Source organism: Palaemon carinicauda, chromosome 5 (assembly GCF_036898095.1).
Source record: "Palaemon carinicauda isolate YSFRI2023 chromosome 5, ASM3689809v2, whole genome shotgun sequence".
Lineage (NCBI taxonomy): Eukaryota > Metazoa > Arthropoda > Malacostraca > Decapoda > Palaemonidae > Palaemon > Palaemon carinicauda.
In genome coordinates, this window is record NC_090729.1 from 180,056,438 (window position 1) to 180,078,194 (window position 21,757).

Consider the following 21,757-nt stretch of genomic DNA (forward strand, 5'->3'; position numbering starts at 1 on the left):
ATGATAGAGTTGATAGAGAAGCAATGTGGAATGTGATGAGGTTATATGGAGTTGGTGGAATGTTTGTTGCAAGCAGTGAAAAGTTTCTACAAGGGTAGTAAAGCATGTGTTAGAATAGGAAATGAAGTGAGCGATTGGTTTCCGGTGAGAGTGGGGCTGAGACAGGGACGTGTGATGTCGCCGTGGTTGTTTAACTTGTATGTTGATGGAGTGGTGAGAGAGGTGAATGCTCGAGTGCTTGGACGAGGATTAAAACTGGTAGGCGAGAATGATCATGAATGGGAGGTAAATCAGTTGTTGTTTGCGGATGATACTATACTGGTAGCAGACACAGAAGTGAAGCTTGACCGACTAGTCACAGAATTTGGAAGGGTGTGTGAGAGAAGGAAGTTGAGAGTTAATGTGGGTAAGAGTAAGGTTATGAGATGTAAGAGAAGGGAAGGTGGTGCAAGGTTGAATGTCATGTTGAATGGAGAGTTACTTGAGCAGGTGGATCAGTTCAAGTACTTGGGGTCTGTTGTTGCAGCAAATGGTGGAGTGGAAGCAGATGTACGTCAGAGAGTGAATGAAGGTTGCAAAGTGTTGGGGGCAGTTAAGGGAGTAGTAAAAAATAGAGGGTTGGGCATGAATGTAAAGAGAGTTCTATATGAGAAAGTGATTGTACCAACTGTGATGTATGGATCGGAGTTGTGGGGAATGAAAGTGATGGAGAGACAGAAATTGAATGTTTCTGTTTCCCCGGATCTGTGTACCGGGCTACTAAGGCCAGCGGAGCATCTGCGAGAGGAGGTTTCTGCAGAAAGGGGATCTTGTATCCTTCCTTGATGACTGAGAGGGACCAGGTGTCCGCCCCTCTCCTCTTCCAAGACTGCCAAAAACCTGACAGTCTTGCGCCCACTGTCTGGAGGAGACGAACTTCATTTTCTGGAGCGAGGTCTGAACGAACCCCTGGTTGATCTTGGTCCTGACTCTTGCCTTCTTCCTCTAAAATCTGGTCTTGAAGTAGTCCTGCCCCGAAAGGGCTGCTGGAATTTCTTTTCCTCCCGTTTCGAAGAAGAAGGAGTGGTTGCTAAGGGCTTACGAGCTGAACGAGATACTGTACTGTAATAGGTCTAGGGTGGCTTTTTGGGCCAGCGAAAGCGTAATGTCTCTAACCAGGGACTCGGGAAAAAGATGTTGAGACGGGGGCGTAAAGAAGCTCAGACTTCTGCGCAATGGTAACAGACCTTGAAGTAAAATAGCAAAGCAGGGCTCTCTTCTTTAGGATCCCAGCTGAGAACAGTGCAGCCAACTCATTCGCCCCATCTCTGAGGGCCTTGTCCATACAGGACATAATACTGGTAAGGTCCTGAGTTCCTTCCATCTGGTCAGTTTTCCTTGCCAGAGTCCCTAGCGACCAGTCTAGAAAACTAAAAACCTCAAAGGCTCTAAAAATACCTTTGACGAGATGATCCAGCTCCGACATCGACCACATGACCTTGGCTGAGTTGAGAGCATGCCTTCTAGCTGAGTCCACTAAGCCAGAGAAGTCACCCTTCGAGGAGGAAGGTACTCCCAGACCCAAAGGTTCCCCAGTTTTATACCACATACCAACTTTTGAAGCAAGACGAGCTGGTGGAAATGAGAAGAAAGTCTTAACTGCTTGTCTCCGCTCCTTCATCCAGTCATCAATCTTCGCAAGAGCCTTCTTTGCGGAAATCGACAGTTTCATCTTGATGAAGGCCGACTGTTTCTTGGCCTTCTTTCTGTTAAATTGGGATTGAGGAGATTGAGGGGCAGCAGGTTGGAATTCCTCTCCAAAAAGTTCAAGAAGGGAGCGAGAGAGAACTTTGTAATCTCCAGCAGCGTCAGCAGGTTTATCATCGTCATCAGAGACCTCCTCGAGGTCCTGATCCACATCTGCAACATCCTTCGAATGAGAAGGAGGCTCCCTAGAATCTGACAATGGCAAATCAAAGGAATCGTCCTGCAAAAGATGGCTTGCGTCCTGGCGCCCAGCGCTAGAAGAGTCCTTGGAACGAGAGGCAGTATCGTCCTGAAGAAGCAGGCTGGTATCGTCCTGGCGTCGAGAACGAGAGGCAGTATCGTTCTGGCGTCGTGAGCGAGAGGCGGTATCGTCCTGGCGTCGCGAACGAGAGGCGGTATCGTCCTGGCGTCGTGAACGAGAGGCGGTATCGTCTTAGTGACGAGAACGAGGGGCGGTATCGTCCTGGCGTCGTGAACGAGGGGCGGTATCGTCCTGGCGTCGTGAACGAGAGGCGGTATCGTCTTAGTGACGAGAACGAGGGGCGGTATCGTCCTGGCGTCGTGAACGAGAGGCGGTATTGTCCTGGCATCGTGAACGAGAGGCGGTATCGTCCTGGCGTCGTGAATGAAAGGCGGTATCGTCCTGGCGTCGTGAACGAGAGGCGGTATCGTACTGGCGTCGTGAACGGGAGGCGGTATCGTTCTGGCATCGAGAACGAGAGGCAGAATCGTCCTGGCATCGAGAACGAGAGATAGTATCGTCCTGGTATCGAGAACGAGAAACCGTATCGTCCTGGTATCGAGAAAAAGTATCGCCTTTCGAAAGCGCACAGTCATCGTCCTGGCGCCGAGAGAGAGAAGTTTTCTTAGGAGAAGAACTCCGTTCTCTCTTAGAAGTAGACTTCTTAATAGGCAAAGAGTCGTCTTTACGTCTATCAGACTGGGCGTGAGGGCGGCTAAATGCTTTCACTAACGTAAAAAGTTGTTCCTGCATGACAGACAAAGGATTTAGCAACATCAGCTGGGTCTTGCGGTCCTGAAGTGGAGGGTTGACGAATAACACTCATAGAAGGGGAAGGATTTTCGGCTGTAAAATCCTGACTTGCAGGCTTAGGCTTCGTCCTTTTCACAGGCACGAAGTCGAAATCGTCCTCCTACGGACAAGGTTCATAGCTGCTAGAACCGGGAGAGAAAGAATGAGACAGTTCGTCGCGGTTCCATCTCCTCTTTGTAGGTCTTGACGCTTCAAACTTCCATTTACGTCTGGGAGAATTCGGAATAGAAATTAACACATCCGACACATCTTTTCCGTGACGGTCAAGAACAGCCTGGGAATCGGCAACAGGACTGTCTGAGGAGACGGCTGACTGAGGGTACGTACCTCTCACCCCCTTTCGGTTGTCGACGTACCTTCTCCCTTGGTCCTGAGAGCTTGGTAGAGGTTTAGGCCTAGGGTAATGACAGGTTCGGTCAGTCGCCACCTCCACTGCACTAACACAAGCACTTTCACTATTCTTACCTTTAAAGGCCTCAAGTTGTTCTTTAATGGCCTTCAACTCGGCAGCCAAACTAGCGTACCGAGGGTCATCCGCAGATACGGATCCTGTAGGAGGGGCAGGAGTTACTAACTCAAGAGAAGGATCAACTTCCAAAGAGGAATCAATTAAAGGTTCAAAAGATAAATCTACACTAAGTTCGTCTTCCTTTCCACTAACAGACTTAGATTTAGACCTAGAAGCTCTCCTAACTCTATCGAGCTCTAGTTTACGCACATAGCGCTTCATAATCAACCAATCCTTTTCATCCAAAACTTTACATTCCCCGCACCTATTATTAAGGGCACATTCAAAACCCCTACAATTCAAACACACGGTGTGAAGGTCTACCGCCATTTTCGGTAGTCTCACCTTACATTCTTCATTCGCACAGACATGGTAATGACTTTTTTCACTCAATGATAACAGCAAAAAAGCAAAGAAATAACAAAATCACGATCGCCAAAACCCCAAATCAGTGTACTTCATCAAATAGTAGACTGGAACAGCAAAAACAGCGGAAGCGAAGAAAAACTCTTAATGACGGACCAACGTGTTAGCGATCCGCCCGGCAGAGATGAACTGAAGAACAGAAAGCGGGAATGATTCCTCGTACCACCCTTTAACAGGTGTAACCACCCAACCACCACAAGGCGGTTGCCGCGATTAGAAAAATTCTGCCGAAAGTAGAGATTATTAGCTATGTATATATAACTGCCAGGTAAGTTCTATTCATAAAACTAAGCTTTTTAGGACCCATGATTACAAAACACAAAAGCAAAATGTGAAAAGGGAAGATAAAAAGCACTGTTAATAACTGAGCGAATAGAGAACAACCACACGATGCGCACGAGATGAGAGGACTGATCAAGGAGACGCTCGATTGGCGTCCCTCCGATGTGCTGCCGTCTAGCGGCGTCAACAAGAAACTGCAATCGACACTTTCAAGAAAATTCCACGCATACGCGTATGATTTACGTTGTATGTTGGAGCAACACTTCGGGTGTCGAGACAGAAATTTGGTCGAAATTTACTTCGGATGTTGGAAAATTCGTATGTTAGGACAATCGTATGTAGAGGTTCCACTGTATATATATATATTTTTGGGCTCAGGCCATGTCGTCCAGATGGAAGGTTCCTTTAGTAGCTTCCTTAGGGTATATATGACTACAAGCATGGTCTTCTGAATCCTTTAGTGGCAAAGGAACTCCTGACTTTGTGGGGTTCCCTCATAATAGACATGTTTGCCACTCTCCTAAACAAACCGACAGTTTATTGCTCACCAGTGTCGTACCAAGCAGCAGCACAGAAAGATTTATTCCAATAACCGTGGGACAGCCTCGACATCTATACCTTCCCACCACTTTGTCTCATAAGGAAACTGATCAACAGAGCCATAATCACACCCAATCTCCAAATGACTGGTAGCACTGCAATGGCCACACACACACTGGTACTCGGACCTTCCAAGTCTCCTGAAAGAATTTCCAAAAGAGCTCCTAACGTGGTACGATCTCCTATGTCAGCCGCACATGAAGAAGTACCACAGTGCAGAGAACTGGCTGTCACTTCACGGTTTAGGTTATCCAGCATCTAAGAGAGAAAGACTTTTCACGACCAACTGCAAAGCAACTCTCTGGATACCTCGAAGTCTTCAACAGCAGTCTACCAAGCAAAGTAGGCACTCTTCTGTGATTGGTACCTTAGGAGGAACACCTCCACTCAAGGAGTATTTTCCACCAGTAGCGAATTTTCTTGTGTACCTATGGGACGAAGGGACTGGGAATCCCCTCTCCTGTATTTTATTTCCTGAGAGACATCAAAGAGGAGGAGCTGGGGGGAGAGTGACTGCTCCCCACCCTCTAGTTTTGGGGTGTCTGAATGTGCATGGATGTAATATGTAATGCAATAGAGTAAAAGATGTGAGATTGGAAGTATGTTTTGGAATGGATGGATGGATGTATTGGCCTTGTGTGAGACAAAGATAAAAGGGACAGGTGAAGTGATGGGTAGTGTGTTTGGGATTGAAAGGGGAAGAGCACTAGAGGGTGTGGCTTTATTACCGAGTGAATGGATGACATTAAGTAGTGAAATGGAAGGGGGTATCATCTAGGTTAATGTGGGTAAGGGTTAGGTTGGGTAGGGAATGTTTGGCTTTTGTTAGTGCGTATGGGCCAGGTTGTGAGAAAAGTGAAGAAAAGTGGAATGAATTAACTAGGTGTGTTAAAAGACTGGGTAGAAGGAATTATGTAGTTGTGATGGGTGACTTGAATGCTAGAGTGGGCGCTAGAGAGGTAGAAGGGGTCTCTGGGAATTATCGTATACCAGATGAAAATGAGAGGTGAGAGATCTAGATATGCGTGTTGAATAAAAGCTGGTGATACGTTGTAGTTTTTCAAAAATAAAGATAAAAAAAGTACACATTGGTAATTGTGACAAATGGAAGAGTGGTAGAAAGGGAATAAATGTATTGTGAGTTCATAACAAGAAGGATGTTTAGAAGATTGAAAGATGTGCACGTGTTTAGGGGTACGGCTAACGGTAGGTCGGATCATTTTTTGGTTGAAGGAAAATTAGTTGTAGCAAAAGAGTGGGGGAGGGGATGTAAAAGGGAGGTGGTGAAGGGTGAGAAGTTTAAAAAAACTTGAGGTGAAAGGGGATTATCAAGAAAGGTTGAAGTGCCATATGACAGGGTGAAGGTGAGAGAAACTAGGGATGTAGAGGAGGATTGGAAGTTAATAAAAGAAAATTTTGTAGGGATTGCAAGTGCTGTGTGTGGCAAGAAGAGTGTTGGAGGCAGCATAGGGAAGGGTAGTGAGTGGTGGAATGGAGTGAAGATGAAAGTGAAAGAGAAAAAGAGGGCATTTGAAGAATGGCTGTATAGTAGTGTAGAGAAGTATGAAAGATATAAATTAGAGAAAAATGTGTAAGTAAAACATGAGGTAGCCAAGGCAAAGAGGACAGCTGACTGGAGGTGGGGTCAGGGATGGGGTCGTTCATATGAAGAGAATAAGAAGTTTTGGAAAGAAGTAAAGAGAGTAAGGAAGGGTGGATCAAGAATTTAAGAGACAGTGAAAGAAAGAAATGGGAGGCTGTTAAAAGGAGAGGAGGCTAGGAAGAAGTGGGCTGAATATTTTGAAAGGTTGCTGAATGTTGAGATAATAGGGAGGCAGATATATTTCCGGTTGCAGGTGTTGAGGTGCCAGTGATGTGAGATGAGAATGAGAGAGATTACAAGAGAGGAAGTGGAGAACACTAAATGAACAAGAGTAGGAAAGGCACCTGGTATGGATGATGTGAGGGCTGAGATGTTAAAGGAGGGGGGTGTGACTGTACTTGAATGGTTGGCGAGACTGTTTGATGTGTGTTTCATGTTGTAAATGGTACCAGTAGACTGGGTGTATGCGTGTATTATTCTGCTATAAAAAGGATGCAATCTTAGGAGTACAGGGTGGTTTTAGAAGAGGTAGGAGATGTATGGAACAGATTTTTACAGTTAGGCAGGTAAGCAAGAAATATTTAGCAAAAAGTAAGGTGTATGTTGCATTTATGGATCTGGAGAAAGCTTATGATAGAGTTGATAAGGAAGCAATGTGTAATGTGATGAGGTTATATGGAAATGGTGGAAGGTTGTTGCATCCACTGAAGAGTTTCTACATAGGCAGTAAATCGTGTGTTAGGATAGGAAATGAAGCGAGTGAGTGGTTTCCAGTCAGAGTAGGGCTGAGACAGGGATGTGTGCTGTTGTCATGGTTGTTCAATTTGTTTGTTGATGGAGTTGTGAGTGAGGTGCTTGGTCAAGGACTGAAACTGATAGTCATGAGTGGGGGGTGAATCGGTTATTGTTTGCGGATGATACTGCATTGGTTGTAGACTCGGAAGAGAAGCTGTGTTGATTAGTGACAGAGTTTGGAAGGGTGTGAGAGGGAAGGAAGTAGAGTTAATGTGGGTAAGCGTAAAGTTATGAGATGCACAAGAAGGGAGGATGGTGCAAGGTTGAATGTCATGTTTAATAGAGAGTTACTTAAAGAAGTAGATCAGTTTAAGTACTTAGAGTCTGTTGTTGCAGCAAATGGTTGAGTGGAAGCAGATGTACGTCAGAGAGTGAATGAAGGATGTAAAATGTTAGGGACAGTGAAGGGAGTGGTAAAGAATAGAGGGTTGGGCATGAATGTAAAGAGTTCTGTATGAGAAAGTGATCGTACTAACTGTAATATATGAGTCGGAGTTGTGGGGAACAAAAGTGACGGAGAGATGGAAATTGAATGTGTTTGATATGAATCGTCTGAGGAGTATGGCTGGTGTATATTAGATAGGGTTAGGAACGAAATAGTGAAGGTGATAACGGGTGTAAAAAAAATTAGCAGCCAGAATGGATGTGAATATGTTGAGGTGGTTTGGACATGTAGAGAACATGAAAAATGGCTGTCTGCTGAAGAAGGTGATGAATGCAAGAGTTGATAGGAGAAGTACAAGAGGACGGCCAAGATTTGGGTGGATGGATGGGTTGAAGAAAGCTCTAGGTGACAGAAGGATAAATGTGAGAGGCAAAACAGCGTGCTAGAAATAGGAATGAATGGCGAGGGACTGTGGCACAGTTCCAGTAGGCCCTGCTACTTCCTCCGGTCGCCTTGGGGGCTGCTGAGATAGTAGCAGTTGGGGATTCGGCATATGAAGCTTCATTTGTGGTAGATAACGAGAGAGGGTGGGCTGTGGCACCCTAGCAGTATCAACCAAACTCGACTGAATCCTTTGTCAGGCTGGAAGGCGCTGAGAAGAAAAGTCCAATTTTGTTCTTTCTTTTTAATGTCAGCTACCCCTTCAAAAATTGGGGAAGTGCCTTGGTAGATGGATGACTGGGCCGAAGAGATGAGAAGCTCCTCTCAGTCTCGGTTGTCAAAGGCTATCATTGTCTTGAGTCAAGTTTTCAGACTAGGAATCATCAGCTTTGACTGAGTATTGAAAAATCTTCTCTCCTTGGGAAATCAATACCCCATCTTGGAATGTGAACAGGATCCTTTTTATCACTTCAGAATGCTCCATATGAATTGTTGACGAGAACCTCAAACAGGGATCTCACACTTTAACAGTATTTTTGCTAGCCTTAGCTTCGACCAAAAGAGTTGGAGAGCTGCATGGTCTATCGTACTGTCACATTACCGGGGGAGGAGACAGATCTCGTTCTTATTCGTTCCCAAATTTGTGGCAAGACCCAAAATCCATTGATCAGTGACACTAGGTTTGACTCCTTTTCAGTCTCATCACTAAAGGAGACGACTAATAATCCCGATGATTTGCTTCTGTGTACTGTAAGGGTATTGAGGCTCTACATAAAGCAAACAAAATGTACATCCTACATACAGAATCTCTTTGATAGCACAGGGAAGACAAACAAAAAAATCTCTGGAAATACCATCTCCTCTTGGCTTCGTTTAAATCTTTAGTATAGCCTACAGAGAGCAAAGGGATGCAACCTTGACATCAGCCTCCAAGAGGGAAACAGAGGAATGAAGAAGAGCCAGTCATTCTAACATTCATTCCAAAGTTACATCTACAAGTTACCATAGACGAGATGCATTCTGTCCCGTGTGAGAGTCGGGGTGGTTACATAACTACTTGAGCATCCACCACAGGACCAAGCATAAAGATGCCATGTGATCTAAGGGTATACTGTATATAACTATATTTTTATTTTCAAAATTCCCATACCTGTAAATAATAAATCATTAGATAAAATACTGGTAGCAACTTGACGTAAAATATTATTAGAAGCGCCAAGTGGAGTGGAAGTACCTTCAAGTAAAATATGTCCACTGGTGCTCAAAAAGTTAATTATTAATTGAATGTGTGAATCACAACCTAGTGTCTGGTGCAAACAGTAGCCTAATGCTTAAGTATGTACGCTCTCTGTCTCTCTCCCCGTGTGTGCAAATGTTTGAACCCATTAAAAGTAAATTTATAATAAAGGAGATTTTGTTTTAAGTGAGTTTACGTATACTGCAATTTGATTTGTGTTGCATTGTTTTTTTTTTTTTTTTTTTTTTTTTACAGAAATGGCTGCCTTAAATTATCCTTGATTAACTCTGAAATAACTTTTGAGACCATCGTTTTTCTCCTGAAGAAGCTCAAGAACGTCATACATGAGAAGATATCTCTAAATACAATTAATGAGCCAAGCGATAGTCAATTACAACAGTTGGAAAAATTACAAGAAAAGACTTGCATAGAGATCAATTGGCTTTGTCACTAACAAGTAAGTATCGTTCCTTTACTTTTGTATTTTTTATGTATTCTTACGCCGATACAAACTTTGGAGTTTGATTGCCTCATAATAGGTTGCTAGGCAACCCCACTGCATGGCAGCGCTATGCGCTGCTGAATGGCTTACGTCCGTTATTTTCTGGTCGTCGTGCTAAGAGGAAGATCCCCTCCTCTCTTCTACGATCATGACTGTTATATCTACTCTCAATATCCTTATAGTGCTTTGTCTCTTTTCTATTATCACTGTCACTAGCTGTGCTTCCATTATTTGTGAGTAGAAGTGTGTTATATCATGGCTAGTACATCTAGCGTCATGCTTTCGTGGCCCGGCCATGACAGACAGTCTTGTGGCACCTTTACGAGTCGGGTTGATGTTTGCCCCTCGAGCCGTGACAAGAAATATTCTTTGGATTTTTCCATGTGAGTATTGCAAGGATTGGCCCTCATCCCAGTGGGAGAGATATCATTCGACGCAAGAAAGGAGTAAGAGAGATCGTCCTCCGTCTTCTTCCAGCAGTAATAAGAAACCTAAAACAAACTCGTTTCTGCATTGAAAGTTATCCTTCACCCTGCTCCTTCATGTCCGGAGCCGTCTGAACGTTTTATCACTTAGTAATGAGATTATGCATGCTGATCCATAGTCGATGCTTGCGACAGATCCTTTGGCTACGGCCACTCCGCTTCTTGAATTGAATTGAATATGAGATTTAGGCATTAAGCCAAGCACTGGGGCATCAAAGGCCATTCAGCGCTATATAACGAAAATCATTCAATCATATCTGTACACTCACACCATTTAGTATCATTTTAACCTTTAATACAAATCGTAACACTTTCATACAATAAAATCTAGATGTGAAATAAATAGGGATTAAAAGGGTAAAATAAATAAATAAATTAATAAAATCAATTATAGCTCGTAATATAACCCAATACTTTGTATAAATTTTCTCAAGTTCAGGGTATTACAGTTTTCCCCCAGTATATCTCTTAACGGTTTGTCCTGGAGTAAATGTGTCCTCCTCTGGAGATTAAAAACAGGACAATCGACTAAAATATGTTTAACATCCATTGTCACTTGACAGGTATTACAAAGAGGGGCCTGTCTCCCTTCCCCACTCTTCATTAAATAATTGTGCGTTGCATGTGTATGGCCAATACGCAGCCTAGTTAAAATAATGGTATCCCTTCTACTTGTAGAATTACAAGATGACCATTTATCCACCAATGGGTGGATTTGTTTCAATTTTGTATTGGTGGTCAGTTCAGACCATCGAGCTTGCCACTTATTTTTACAGTAAAGATGAATCTCACTTTTAAGATCTTTGTAAGGAATACTCAAGGGGGATGGATTACTTAGCCCTGAAGCTTCCTTTGCTGCCTTATCTACTTGTTCATTCCCATCCACCCCAACATGGGCAGGGACCCAACAGAAGTGAACACTGATACTCTTCCTAGATTGCAGAAGTACTAACCAGTCCTGCACCTCTTGTACTAGATGATGGCCGGGCATAATTTGTTTTAATGAGAGTAAAACACTATTGGAATCCGTAAAAATTGTATAAAAACTATTTTGGTTGCCATTTTTAAAAATATGTTGGACTGCGAGAATTATTGCGTACAGCTCAGCCGTAAAAATTGAACAAGAGTATGGGAGTTTCCTTCTAATAACAATATCCCCCACCACAGCTGCACTTCCAACTCCTGCAGCCGATTTGGAGCCATCTGTAAAAACATGTTTCCCATGATGTTGAGCAGCATGATTTAAAAACTCACTTTTCATTACCCTACTAGGTAAGGTATTTTTCCCTCCTGCCGTAAAACACCAAGGAGGAGACTTGGGATATCCTACCTCTGCTATCTGTGCTGTTAACAAGCCTACTTCTCTAGCATCATTTTTCAGCTGTACTTCCAAAGGCTTAGGCACTCTAGATCTGTTAGGAGCCCGATCTAAAGGCGCCCTAACATATTTACAGTTAGGATTGTTTCTCACAGCAAGGGACCTAGCTAAAAACCTCAAACTCAACTCCTCTCTGCGAATGGAAAGGGGAGGTATGCCAGAATCAACATAGAGACTGTCAATGGGAGATGTTCTGTAAGCACCTGTGCAGATGCGAAGCCCAGCATTGTGAACAATATCAAGTTTTCCAAGTAAAGTCTTTGTAGCTGACCCATATATTTGGCATGCATAGTCTAACTTGCTCAGACACAAAGATGTATAAATTCTAAGCAAAGTTGTTCTATCAGCACCCCAATCAAAATACGATATCACTTTCAGAATGTTCAGTGACTTCTTAACCCTGATAGATAGGTCATTTATATGGGGACCAAATGTCATTTTCTTGTCGAAAATGACTCCAAGAAACTTGACACTATCTTCATATGGCAAAATACAATCATTTAAGAAAAGGGTGGGGATCTCTTCCCTTTTACGAGTACGAGTAAAGCGAATGGCTTTGGTCTTCTGAGGAGAAAACATGAATCCGCGAGAATTTGCCCATGCGGAAGCAGCATTTATTGCAATTTGAAGATTTTGGCATGCTTGTAGTGCAGATGATCCACTACAATAAATTGCAAAGTCATCGACAAATAGTGATCCTTGTATGCCAGGAGGTATGTGACTAATGAGACTATTAATTGCAACAGCAAACAAGGTCACACTCAATACGCTGCCTTGGGGGACACCTTCTTCTTGCATTTAGGATGAAGATAGTTCTGACCCTACTCTCACTTTAATGGAGCGGTTTGATAAAAATTCTTCAATAAAAGAGAACATATGTCCTCCTATACCCCACGAGGCCAATTGCTTTAAAATACCACCCCTCCAGGTGGTGTCATATGCCTTTTCGAGGTCAAAAAAGACACCCACCACCTGGTTTTGGTTAGAAAAAGCATTTGAAATTTCCCTTGATAACATCAGCAAAGGGTCTAGAGTACTTCGGTTCTTCCTAAAACCAAACTGTCTGTTAGATAAAAGATTTTTTGATTCTAGATACCACACAAGTCTGTTGTTGATCATTCTCTCTAATAGTTTGCATATGCAACTGGTCAAGGATATGGGCCTATAACTAGCTGGCAGTTCTGGGTCTTTACCAGACTTGTGGCCTGGAATTACAATTGAAGTATGCCAGGAATCAGGAGATGTATGGGAAGCCCATAGACCATTAAAGGTTTCTAATAAAAATTCCTTGGTATCCACTGGAAGATGTGATATCATTTCATACCGGATGCCATCCTCACCTGGGGCAGTTAAAGAAGAGCTGGAGATAGCATTTTGCATCTCCTCCATACTAAAAGGCAGGTTAAAAGCTTCAGTATTTGAAGAAGCAGGAGGAACAACAGATGTTGATGCTCTAATTTGTTGAAATGCTGGGGAATAGTTGTCAGCACTTGATACATGAGCAAAGTGCTTAGCAAGAACCTCTGCTTCATCTTTGGGGTCAGATATATATCTATTATTTTCCCTTAATATTGGTAGAGGCTTAGGGACGAATTTACCTTGAAGTTTTCTAATCTTGTCCCATATTTCCTTTGAAGGAGTTTTGGTATTAATATTAGATATATATTTCTTCCAAGATGCTCTCTTTGCTTTTTTAAAAATTCTTTTTTGTTTGGCACAGGCTCTGAGATATGCTATTCTATCTGCTAAATAGTTTGTCCTCAAATATCTTCTGAAGCAAGTTCGGGTCACTTTTCTTGCGTTGGCACATTCTTTACTCCACCAAGGAACTACAGAGCGATGAGGTAAACCGCATGTTTTAGGTATAAACTTGCTAGCATTATCATCAATAATATTTTCAAGATGTTGACAGGCATGCACTGGAGATGTAAATTCATCATATTCTTTATCAGTGTGTGAACAGTTTTCATAAGCTGCCCAGTCTGCCTCATCTATCTTCCATTTTGGTGGACACTGAGAAGGAAGATTATGGACATAATTTAACATTATTGGCCAATGGTCACTGCCATGTAGGTGTTCATTTACTGACCAAAGGTAGTCCAATCGAATGGATGAGGAACAGATTGACAAATCAATGGCTGATGTAGAGTTGTGGAATACATCATACCTAGTTGGAGAACCATCATTCATTAGTATTACATCATTGTTGTCGATTAATTCTTCAACAAGATTACCCCATCTATCGCACACATTTCCACCCCATAAAGTATGCTTTGCATTAAAATCACCCATTAAAATAAAAGGGGCAGGAAGCTGATTGATCAAGTCTTGGAGGTCAGAAAGTCTAAGCCTTCTTGGATTACCAGCATGATCTAAGAGGAAAAGTTCTAAGGATGGTTCAATATATAGCGAGCATAAAGTAATTTTTTTCCCGATATGAGTTCTAACTGCACATGCCTGTAGTGGTGTATTGAGTGGGATTGTTTCAAATTTTACAGATTTGTGAATAATAAAACCTGTACCACCTTGAGCTCTTGCAGCTTGCAAAGGAGGGGATCTACAAAAATGATAATTGAGTCCAGGATTAAATGGTTTGTCACTGATCTTGGTTTCCTGTAGGCAAATTACCTTCGTGTCTGAGTCCCTGGTTAAAGTTTTTATTTGCTCAATGCTAGTACTTAGACCTCTGCAATTCCACTGGATGATAGACATTATCTTTTGTTATTATTTTTCTTTGTCTCATTTGTCTTTTGGGACTTTTCAGATGAAGCCATGTAAGGCCTGGAGATGGAAGGCTTTACTAGGCCACCACTCTTCTTTTCTTTCTTTCTAGGATCTTTATAAGAGTCAACCTTAGGATCATGAGCAGTAGGGCACTTACCTGACTTAGATGAAGGTGAGGATGATGGGGACCTTTTCCTCTTTGGAAGATCTTGTTTTCCAATCTCCATCAAATCAGGTAGAGATTCTGCCAGAGACAATACATTTAAGGTGGTGGAAGCCACATTGGTTTCCTTGGAGGATTGTGCTAGAACTTCAACAGTTCTAGCACTTAACCCAGAAGGCTGGGCTACTACCTCTAGGGGAGATGCTCCTATCGGTAACAATACTTTTGGTGTGTTGGACACCATATTGACCTCTTTGGAGGTTTGTGCTCTGGCTTTTATAGCCTGAGCACTTGACCCAGATGGCTGGGCTACTACCACTAAGGGAGATGCACCTGACGGGCCAGGTGCTGCCACTGGTCCCCCTGTGGTAGTAAGGGGTAGTGGATTATAATCTTTTGTTGGCATCTTAACCGTGCGAGCAACATTAAGTTGCCGATTGAGTAAATGCTTTGCATTGCATAACCTACACTTATATGTTCAGCATTTGCTTTCAAGATTGCAGCTTCTTCATTCTTGTATTCTCTACATCTTTTATCATTTGGTTTATGATTATCTTTATAGTTTGCACAGGTTGTATCTCTGTTGCATTGGCCATGTTCTAACAAAGAACAGTTAATACAGATCTTCGTATTATTGCAGTACCGGGAAGGGTGACCGTACTTGAAACAATTAAAGCATTGTAAAGGCCTAGGTTTATATTCTCGAACACGTACTCTTTCATTCTCAATAATTATATGATCTGGTATAACAGGGGTTTCAAATGTTAAAACTACCATGCTTGTTTGAGGGATCTTACTTACTTTCCAAACATTAGCAGGGCACATGTCCAGAATTTCTGGTTCTGAGAATTCATATAGATCTTTATCAAAAACTACTCCTTTACCATAGCTGAAGCTCATATGTGGTTTAATATCCTTAATAGGATCAATTTCTGCAATCTTCATGCCACAAAGCATGTGAGCTTGAGTATCTGATTTTGCATTAATCAAAACAGATTGCTTACCGTATCTACTAATATCCTTACTTTTAATTAAACCAACTTTTTTTTGTATAAATTTACTAATCTTATAATAGTTATAATTATCTATCTTTCCAGATGCAATTATCCATGTTGGGGGCTTGGGGGTTCTTACTTCTGGAAGTCTATGCTCTATTTCTTTTTCCATCCATTCTTCTGGTTTATATACCTCTAGGTGTCTTGGTGCTTTATCACATAAAGCCCCAGAAATCAAACAATTGTCAATTTTTATGCTCTCTAAATTTTTATTTGCTTCTAAAGCAATCTCAAAACTTGAAAATGATACCCAAGCTTCCCAAAAGCCTTTACTACCATTAAGCTCCATTAAAATTTCTTTGATTGCTCCAAATCTACAGAAGGCTTCATGAATTATGTCATAGCTACAACCAATTGGTATGTTTTTTAAGTGGAGAATTTTCAGATTTTTTGTTGGATCTGGTAATGAGCCAGAACCAGAGAGTAAAGTATTACGGTTATTACAAGCATCATTTTCCACCAGTGCCGATAAATTGTCTTTAACAACACTGGTCAAAGAAGTATTGTTGGAGGAATCCTTTTTATTGCCGAGGTTGTCAACAGAGCTTTCCCTATTTAAACAAGCAGAAGTCGTCAACGGTGTCTGGGGTTTGCCATTTGATCCAGGGGTACGGGGAATATTAAGTTTACTCATTAATTATTTTTCCAGGGGGAGGGAAGGGGTCATAATAACAATGAAAAAAAAAAAAAACAATGGAAAAAAATATAGTTTAAGGGAGAGAAAAAATTAAGACTGTCTGAAATTCCAAAGAAGACACCGTTAGCCTTTCCTGGAATTAATTTCTCCACCAATGACACCTGTGAAAGCTGTTTACCAAATGTCCACTCCCTACCCTACCACAAAGGGATGGTACCACTATGATTAAAGTGGCTCAAGTGTATGCCAAACCCGCTTGATGGGACTGAGAGCATTTCAAGAATACAATCATCCCCACTCTAATCATAGTGGCAGGCAAACCGGACAGAATGCTGAGAGTCCTATCTCTATAAAATCGCCAACCCCTGGAATCCGAAGGCCAAATTTCCTAAGAGATAGTTCCGCGTGCCAGTATGGGAATACTGACACTCCTAGGTGTCCAAACATTTTCGGGCAGTTGGCAAGACCACCACAGCTCCCACAATTGATTTTGAAATAAAAACCGATCATGGATACAATGTCCCCTCTAAAAAACCTGGACAGTGAAATGGGTAAAAGAGTTTTGACAGCAAGGTTGGAGACAGCTGATAATTATGAAGGAGGAATAAGCAATAAGAGGTAATAGAAAAAGAATGAGAGAAATTTAGAGTCAAACTGAGGAAAAGAAATTCCCCAGTTCGAGAGCCCTCTTGCCCGTCACAAGCCTTCAGCACGGGAATGATATGCCGTGCTGAAGCCCAATGACTTCATCAAGGCATTCTCTCGTTAAGAGGGCTCCGCTTCTTGAGCCTGATCCAATGCTAGTATCCTTGGTACCCGATTATTCTGCCAAGCAAAGATCTTCCTCCGTCCTACTAGTATTTTGAGTAGTGAGGCTTATATGGTTTATAATGTCAGGAACGACCGTCACTGTTGGAGGCATCTCCGATACGAGCGTTAAGTCTCCCCCTGCTCCTGTGCACGGAACCCTAGAGTTGAGACTGCCGTTTCCCCTTGTACAGAAGCATCCTTGTGGAGGATCAATTTTATTATTCTCCAGCGCTCGTTGTCCTAAGCCAGGCTTGGCTCATACCCCCTCCTACAGTCCTCAGTCCCTCTCTCTTCAAAAGAGTTCTCTGGATTTGTCCAAGAACTCCCCAGTAAGCTATTTTGAGGTTGTTCAGACTGCTTCGGCTGTATCCACAACTGTATCTTTGGCCGAACCAAGTTGCTCCAAATCCCTTGTGTCCTCTCCTTCCAAGCTAACCGCTAGGAAGTCGATTGTAACTACTAAACCTTTGTTAGTTCCACGAGTTTTGACAATTCATGGTTCAGCTCCGACATACGTTCAGACCAACAAGTCTGTTCTCACCGCTGTTCCTACATGTGATGGTCATTACACACATTGCCATTCCAAGGAGTGATTATATTGTTCCGCGGGATGTTCAAACCGGCAAGTCTGTACGCCCAGCTGGGCCCTCTCGTGATAACATCACGAACACGCACTGTCATTTCATCGTGCAATGATATTCCTCTGCATGATGGCTATGTTCCCTTTTCACATGATTACTTGCACCCAGATCATGCTACCACTTCTCAGGATTGTATATGAAGGGAACCCCATAGCGGTCGTGTCTCACCATTAACTTCAGCCTTTTATAAAGAAGCTTCAGTTGATAGCCACCAACAAGCTGGTTCATACAACCCTAAAGCCATGAGCTATTCTAACAACATACCTGTTGTTTTGCCTAGCCACCCTCACTCTATTGCTCTGCCTAATGTTTGTAATACTTATAACATTATGTATTCTCCAGAATGGCAAGAAACTTATTTTTCAGATGTATCTTCTTTTCAGGTTCAAGTATGGAAAAGGGCCACAGTGTCTTTTCCCCCCTTTCCCAAGAGTAACACCCCCATCTGAAGCAGATGATGTCACCTTTATTGAGTCGTAAATACGGTACTCATAGAAGGCACGCCAAATGGCCTGCTGCTGAGAAATCCTTATACTAGCACAAGTTAAATTCAAACAAGGTACTCCCTATTTCTCTCTAACAAGCTGCTAGAGGTAGTCACCTTTATGCCAGGAGTGAGCTGGACTCCACTTGGTCTTTCTCCACCTCCTCCCTCCATTCGTTGAATGTCCTAAGGGAAAGGGAAGAATCCCAACATAGCTATTAAGATGGAACAACCAATCATCCCGAGATTGGAACCACCAATTGACCATGATATTATTACTATTAATGACTCTCCGGAGGATTTCGCTGCACACGCAGGCACCAGCTCAGCTGATGTAGCCCCCCTTGAGGTCTCAATGTCTAGTTTTGAGGCACCACACTTTATGAAGATCATGAGTTTAATCCATGGTTTGGATGGCTTAGATGAGCCTCCTCACACACAAACCACTAATAGGCAGTATGCGATTGGTTCTATCTTTCCTCAATCCCAAAGTCCTAGACATAGATTTGACGTGGCGGTTTCTAATCAAACTAGAGACACGCTGGACTCATTCAATACACAAGTCTCAGCTGCAGAAAATTTTCTAGAGGCTAGCAGGTCATCAAAGCTACCTCCCTTAGCCCTTCATGCCAGAGGAGATTTTATGTACACTCCTGCCACATTCCCGAGTCCACTCCCTATTGATGCCGACGTCCATACTGTGTGATTAATTGCCTAACCTTCTCTCTGTGTTTTCGTTGCCCGAAATGATCAACATGGAGGTAGCTGCTATGTCCACTATTCAAGCGTGATTCTGACTCGACCACTGGTCTGGAGTGTTTTCACGCTTTGTAGTGACAGAATTTACGGGACAAATACTCACTGAAACCGTTTGAAGACCTCTTGGTCAGGGCCAGGGCTCTAGAATTCTTGTTGCACCAAACTTTCTTCCTTTTGGGGTAACTGCATCCTTAAGAGACGCGACGCTATCTTGGCCAAAGGCTCAAAGCAGTTGTTATCCCCAAGGGAGGCGCCATACATAAGAAACTTTGACCTTGTGAGTTTCCCGTCTCTTTTTCCTCCTCCTGACATGGTAACGGCCATAGCGAAGGCCGAGAGATTAGCACAAGAATCTCTGATGAGGAGAGCACTGACACCTAGGATGCCCACCCCTCAACAACCACAATGAAACTTTCCATTTAAGCAGGACCCCAGCAGAAGTGGCTTTTGCCTCCCACTAGTTCCAACACCTTGGGAAGCAAGTCCCCAGACCCACCTTTTGCCACAGAGGACACCTCTCCAGCTGCAGAGGCTACAGCTATGGAGGGCATATCCCCAACTTTCAGTAGGGGATGCCTGCAAAGCCACTGACTCAGGTTAGGTTTGTTTGAGGTCGATCCCTGGATGGTAGAAGTTCTACATTCATGGTACTAGGTTCTTTTCATAGATTGTCCGCCTCCTCTAACAGACTTTGACAACCTAACCGTGTTATTCGAGAGGATCAGTAAAGGATCTTCTCTTATTAGAGGAAGTGTTCAAGATGTTGGCCAAAGGAGCTGTGAAAGAGGTCTTGAGTAACTCCCCAGGCTTCCTCATTAATCTGTTTCTAGTAGAGAAGCTGGTGGGAAGTTGGAGACCCATCATAGACCTCTCCCATTCGAATCTTTTTGTTCTACAAACAGGATTCAAAATTGAGAGACTGGCCACCATTCTTCAGTCCATCAGGAAGAACAACTTCCTTCTAACCATAGACCTAAAGGACGCTTACTTTCAGATCCCCGTCCACTCCACCCTACCTGAAGAAGTACCTACGGTTTTCCTTTCGAGACAGGATCAATCAGGTCAGGGTGCTATGCTTCAGCCTGTCATACATCCCCTCGGCCTGGGCTCATGCCATGGGCATCAGGCTTTTGAGGTAATTAGGTGACTCGCCACTTCTAGCTGGTCCAAGCCAGAGCATTTCCATCTGCAGACAGGGTATTGAGATTTAAGAAACTTGCAGAGACCTTTCTGGAAGGGAAATCATTTCCTGCCTGCTCGTGGCAGAAGCTCATAGGACATCTCTCATCAGTGGAAAAGCTGGGCCCCTTCAGGAGGATGCATCTTCGTTCGGTGCAGCAGGCTCTGAAGAGCTGGTGGTCTTGTACATCCGACCACCCTGCAACCCTACTGTCGGTGCCACAGGATGTTGAGACAAGTTACCAATGATGGCCGAGAGATGAGAACCTGTTAGCGAAGTACCTTCTATTCTTGAATGCTTCTCACCAAGGGTGGGGTGCTCGCCTAGGAAGGAAGCAGATTTTGGGTCTATGGTCACAGAAGGACCAGACCTTACAAATTACAACTACTTGGAGATGAAAGCGGCATAACTAGCGTGACTCTACTTCTCAGACTCTCAGGTCACTCCAGGGTGTTGATGAGCGACAACTCCACAGTAGCGACCTATATTTCCAAACAAAGAGGTGCAGCCTCTCTCCTGCCCTGCTAACTAACAGTAGTGATCCACAAGTCAGATCAAATCAATGCAATATTCCTCTCGGCGAGGTTTATCCCCGGGAAGAGGAATGTCATTGCAGACCATCTGAGGCGATCAGGAGACTTGTTTACAAATGGTCTTTGCTTCCTCCAGTGGCGAAGTCTCGTGAGGTTCCTCGTCTCTAGACACATTCACCACTCACCTGAATAACAAACTCCTGGTATATTACTCTCTGGTCTCTTACCCTGCTGCAGCAGTGAAAGATGCCTTCCAGTAGTCCTGGAACCAGCTGGACTTCTACGCATTTCCATCATTCTGTCTGATTCATCTGGTCATGAACAGAGTCCGAACAACACAAGAGGTCACAGCAATGATAGTAGCCCCAAGGTGGCCAACACTGGAGCGGTATCCAGACCTACTTGAACTTCTCGTGGATATTCCAAGAGAACTTCCAGAATGGCCAAACCGACTTTGTCAACCATAGTTAAGAAAGTTCCACTGCCTATCTCTTCCCGGTTGGCGACTATCCAGTATCTCCGAGAGAGCGGCTTTTGGGGGCCAACTGCTAAACAACTTTCCAGATACAGTACCTCTGAAAGTCATCCACAGTAGTCTACTAGGCCAACGGGAAAATCTTGTGACTTGTGTCTTAGGGGGAATATTGCTCCATTCAAGGCACTGTACCCCTGATTGTTGACTTTTTGGCATTTCTTAGTAATGAGAAATCACTTTCAGTCACTGCATTGAAGGGCTACCAGTCGCCCTTGAGCCAGGTTTTCAAACTGAAAGGGCTTGGTCTCTTCTCGTCATGGGAACTTTCCCCTCTTGTAAAGAGAGTTGAGCAGACTTGTCCTCCGTGAGAACTCGAACCGCCTTCCTGGGATATGACGAAGGTCCTTAGGCCCTCAAAAAAAAAAGTCCCTTATGATTGATTGATTGATTGATTGAAAGTTTTCTGGCATCCTGACATCTAAGGTCATTGACGCCGATACCATTTACTGTATATGAAAATTAAAAGCAAATTCGATTAAAACCATAAAAAATTAAGAAGTCCTTACAATAGTTAAATAGTTTTCAGAAGACCTGCTTCTGAAATAAATCTAAAAATTCCGCTCGCATAGTTAGACACATCATGTCCAAGAATCTTGGCAAGGATAAACCTGCCATCCTCACCTCGAGTCTCAAACAGATATCTATTTCTTAAGTTAGTAAAATTAGGGCATTCGGTCAACAAATGCCTCACTGTTAAAGGTACTAAGCAGTCCTCGCAATACGGTTGGTGTTGGCCCTTCAGCAGAAACTCGTGTGTCAACCGTGTGTGACCAATACGGAGACGACAAAGAGTC

At 43.2% G+C, this 21,757-nt stretch overlaps 1 protein-coding gene across 1 annotated transcript in view; it reads left to right on the plus strand.

Moving 5' to 3' along the window:
- Positions 1 to 21,757, plus strand: part of LOC137641656 (uncharacterized) — a 57,681-nt gene that overhangs the window by 17,156 nt on the left and 18,768 nt on the right. Inside the window, exon 3 of the mRNA XM_068374410.1 lies at positions 9,333 to 9,534. Coding sequence (XP_068230511.1) covers positions 9,333 to 9,531 — 199 coding nt within the window. The 3' untranslated portion in view covers positions 9,532 to 9,534. The remainder of the gene's footprint in view (positions 1 to 9,332; positions 9,535 to 21,757) is intronic.